Source organism: Phoca vitulina, unplaced genomic scaffold (assembly GCF_004348235.1).
Source record: "Phoca vitulina isolate PV1807 unplaced genomic scaffold, GSC_HSeal_1.0 scaffold47, whole genome shotgun sequence".
Lineage (NCBI taxonomy): Eukaryota > Metazoa > Chordata > Mammalia > Carnivora > Phocidae > Phoca > Phoca vitulina.
The window spans coordinates 3,340,467-3,344,862 of NW_022589750.1; the positions used below are offsets into that span (position 1 = coordinate 3,340,467).

Genomic DNA, 4,396 nt, shown 5'->3' on the forward strand with positions numbered 1-4,396 from the left:
CTTGGGGCTCAGGGTTACGGGGGGAGGGGCAGGCTGGTGTCAGGGTCAGGGGCAGGTGACTTGGGGCTCAGGGTTATGGGGGAGGGGCAGGCTGGTGTCAGGGTCAGGGGGCAGGTGACTTGGGGCTCAGGGTTATGGGGGGAGGGGCAGGCTGGTGTCAGGGTCGGGGCCAGGTGACTTGGGGCTCGGGGTTACAGGGGGGAGGGGCAGGCTGGCAGGGGGGCACGGGGGCTGTGGGAGGCCCTGGACCCGAGAGACTCACTGTAGCAGTTGTAACAGGCGCTCCCCATACTGCAGCCGGAAGTACTCGGCCAGGTCTTCCTCCTCCATGATGCCCAGACTCATGCTGCTGCTGAGCCAGGGAGCCCGGCGGCCGGGTCCTCGCAGTGAAACGGTGGCTGGGGGAGCCGCAGGTGGCCTGGGGGTGCTGGCTGGGCTCTTGCTTCTCCCTTCCTCCTGCTTTTTAGGGTCCCACGGAGGGAAAGACGGCGGGAGGCTGGTGGGTCAGCAGCTCAGGGTGCCGTGTTGGCAAATGAAGGGAGATCTGGTTACCTGGCAACAGGCCTTCTGGTTCTGTGGACCACCCACGGAACCCAGGCTTTGCTCTCTGACCCTTGTCCCCGCTGACCCCAGTCCGGCTGGCATCCTGCGCTCTGCTCCTGCATTTACTCTCCCCCCCCACCCCGGGAACTCTGGGGAGAAGTTAGGCCTGATTAGATGCTGGTGTCCAGGCCTGGGAGGCAGGGTCTGGGGGGTCCATGACCTAACAGGGGGGTTCTGGTGGAGGGGTGTCTTTGGGGGTTCAGGTGTGTGTGTGAGGGTCAGAGAGGGCCTGGGGCTGGGACAGATGGCCCAGAAGAAAAGGAGGCAGGGGTGGGGGCCAGTGAGAGGGTGGGAGGCGGCCTGAGCTTGAGAACCAAGAGGTGGGCGAGGGTAGGCGGGGAGCCTGGGGACCAAAGAGGCCACCCCCCAGGATGTGGAGGGGGGGCCCCCCGGGGGTGTAGCCGACTCAGGGCCAGTGCCATCAAAATATGAAGAAAAGCCACACCCTGGTACCGTGACCGTCACACACGTGTCCCTCATGAGAGCTGCCTTCCCTGATCCCGTCGGAGCACTGGGCACGAACTCACTGGGGCCCGGGGCCGGCGCCCAGACTGGAGACCCCGTGGGAGGCGGGCGCCGAGGGGTCCCGGGCGGGGGTGACGGCCGCGACCTCGAGTCCCCGCTGCGGGACACAGGCTCCCGGCTGCGAGCCGTCTCCTCTGTCCCCCGCCCGCGCCGGCCGCGGGGCTCGGCCCCTCCGGGTCTGGGGCGGGGGTCCCTCCCCGGCCCGGCGGCGCCCGGAGCAGATAAGCCCACCCCGCGACATTGCCGGTCCTCTGGCGCCCCCTGCTGGCCGCCCGACGCGGGGCCCCGAGTGGGAGGCGCGGTGGGGGCGCTGCCCAGCCCCCCTCCCCCGCCCTCCCTTCTCCCCAGCCCCCCTCCGGAGCCGTCCGCCGCCCCCCGGGGCCAGGGATGGGGGAAGCAGCACAGCTCCCACCCCACCCTCAGGCCCCCAGCCAGCAATGGTTCTCACCGGGGGCGCCCCAAGGAAACGGAGCCAGCAGGGTGACTCTAAGGTCCGCAAAAGGGGATGTTTCTCTCCTTGTGCATTCCTAGAGCCGGGCACAGTCAATTTGGGCTTTCCCTTCTTCTTCCCCTTGGGGAGGGGGCTGTCTGCTTCTCGGACCCCCGGGTTGCCCTGGTACATCTGGACGCATCCTTGGTGGCATCTAAGCAATCAGGTGGCCCAGGGCCACGTTGGTGCACAGAGGTGGCAGCTGAGGGCATCCTCACGTCCTGTGCGGGCACCCCTTTTGTCTGGGAGCTCTTTCTGTTGCTTCCTCTGGACCTCGCTTGAGAACCTCCCTCTCCATTGCCCACCACCGTCCTTCTCTGGGGTCTCACTGCCCTTTTCGGGGGCCATAGGGACGATGCAGGGCTGCCTGGGATTCACAGAACTCCCCCACTCTTCCTTCCCTGGGGGAGCCCAGCTTCCCTCCCCGCCCCACCTCCACCCCAGCCTTTGTCCATCTTGCTATTTGCCTCTGAGGCATCTAGAAAATCTCCTGTTGGATTTAGGCTGTTGGAAAACAATAGGCATTTCTGTTTTCTGTCCCATCCCACCTTCCCTCTGAGACAATGATCTGCTTTAAAAGGACAGGAGGAAAATATCAGGAGAATAAAAGCTCTATCTAGGTTCGTATCTTTAAAAATGTTATCCTGCGTATCCATACAGAACAGCATAATGCTCGGTATACAATCAAGTACTGGGTGTGAGGAAGTCACATTTTGTCCATGTTATATTCCAATTCCATATATGTCTTATGGTCCCTGTAAGTGGAGTCACACAGATGAATTATATTAAATATGTTTCAAAATGATTGTTATGGGAAAACTCCTTGTATGGGTTGAGTATGTTTCAATGGCTTAACAAGGTCTAACTTTGTCAAATGCTTTCTCTTTTTTTTAAGATTTATTTTTATATTGAGAGAGAGCATGTGGGGGTGGGGGGTGGGAGGGAGGGTCAGAGGGAGAGGGAGAGAGAAATCTTCAAGCAGACTCCCCGCTGAGCGCGGAGCCCAATGCAGGGGCTTGATCCCATGATCCCCAGACCATGACCTGAGCCGAAATCAAGAGTAGGATGCCTGACCAACTGAGCGACCCAGGTGCCCCTCAGATGCTTTTCTTTCTTCCTTTTCTTTCCTTCTTGATTTTATTTATTTGAGATAGAGTGAGCGAGAGAGAGAGCATGAGCAGGGGGAGGGGCAGAGAGAGGGAGAAGCAGACCCCCGCGGAGCAGGGAGCCTGATGCGGGACTCGATCCCAAGACCCTGGGATCATGACCTGAGCTGAAGGCAGACGCTTAACTGACTGAGCCACCCAGGCGCCCCTCAGATGCTTTTTGTACACGTATTGAGATGATCATGTGTCCTTTATCTTTTATTCTGTTAATATGGTGTCTCACGTGGAATGATTTTCACATGGTAAACCAAACTTGCATCCCAGGGATCAACCCCATTTGGTCTTGGTGTATACTATTATTGATGAGTTGTTGAATTCAGTTTGCTAGTATTTTATTAAGGATTTTTGCGTCTATGTTCATCAGAGATATTGGTCTGTAGGTCTCTTGTGGTGTCTTTCCCCTGACTTTGGTATCCGTGTGATGCTGGCCTCATAGAATGAGTTTGGAAGAGTTCCCTCTTCTTCTATTTTTTTGGAAGAGTTTGAGAGGTTTTGGTATTAATTCTTAGGATGTTTGGTAAAGTTCAGGCGTGAAGCCATCAGAGTCCTGGGCTTTTCTTTGGAGGTTTTAGATGACTAGTTCAATCGCCTTATTTGTTATTTATCTGTTAAGTCTATTTCTTGTTGATTCACTCTTGTTAGGTTCTATGTTTCTAGGACTTTATCAATTTCTGGGTTATCCAATTTGTGTGCATCTAATTGTTCATAATAGTCCATAATCCTTTTTATTGCTGAGGCATCTGGTGTGATGTCTTCTCTTTCATTTCTGATTTTATATATTTGAGTTTTCTCTCTCTTTTTTCTCAGTCTAGCTAAGGGTTTGTTGATTTCACTTTTTCAAAAAACCAACTCTTAATTTTATCGATTTTTTTTTCTATTCTCTGTTTGATTTATTTCTGCTCTGATCTTTATTATTTTCCTTCCTCTGCTAACTGTGGGGTTAGTGTGATGTTCTTCTTTTTCTGGTTCCTTGAGGTGTAAAGTTAGGATGGTTTGTGGTGGTTGTTGTTGTTGTTGTTGTTTTGAGATATTTCTTTTTAATGTAGGCATTTATTGCTATAAACTTCCCTCTTAGTACTGCTTTGGTGCATCTCATAAGTTTGTCCTTGTTTTTGTTTGCCTCAAGATAATTTTTAAGTCTCCTTTTGACGTCTTCTTTGACCTAGTGGTTGTTCAAGAGTCTGCAAGCTTACATTGCAGATGGTTATTGGTCTTAAGTATAAAAGTAAATTATGTTTTCTGCCCCTAGTGAGAGAGCTGTCAGAATATAGCCTTGATGCAAAGAGGTGCATAAGCCACAGGTGAGCTTCTGGAGACAGTTTAAAGTCTGACCAAAAGCATATGGAGTCTTCATTTTCCTGCATCCACACCAACACTGTGTATTACCCGTCTTTACATTTTTTTTTTTTTTTTGCCAGTCTGGAGAAAACGATAGTTTATTGTTGTTCTGTTTTAATGTCCCTAATTATTGGTGAGGCTATGCATCTTTTCATGCATATAGCCATTTCTTCTTTGTGTTTCCTGCTCATATTCAATGCACATTAAGAAATTGAGTTTTTTTGTATTTTTGTTGATTTATAGGATATAACTGATATGTAAGAGACATCGATTA

General features: G+C 52.6%; 1 protein-coding gene across 2 annotated transcripts in view; it reads right to left on the reverse strand.

Annotated features, from left to right (window-relative positions):
• Positions 1-345, reverse strand: part of CCDC42 (coiled-coil domain containing 42) — an 11,350-nt gene extending 11,005 nt beyond the window's left edge. For both annotated transcript variants that reach the window (XM_032432170.1, XM_032432169.1), the window contains exon 1: positions 263-345. In XM_032432170.1, the coding sequence (XP_032288061.1) occupies positions 263-345 (83 nt within the window). The remainder of the gene's footprint in view (positions 1-262) is intronic.
• Between the last annotated feature and the right edge of the window lie 4,051 nt (positions 346-4,396).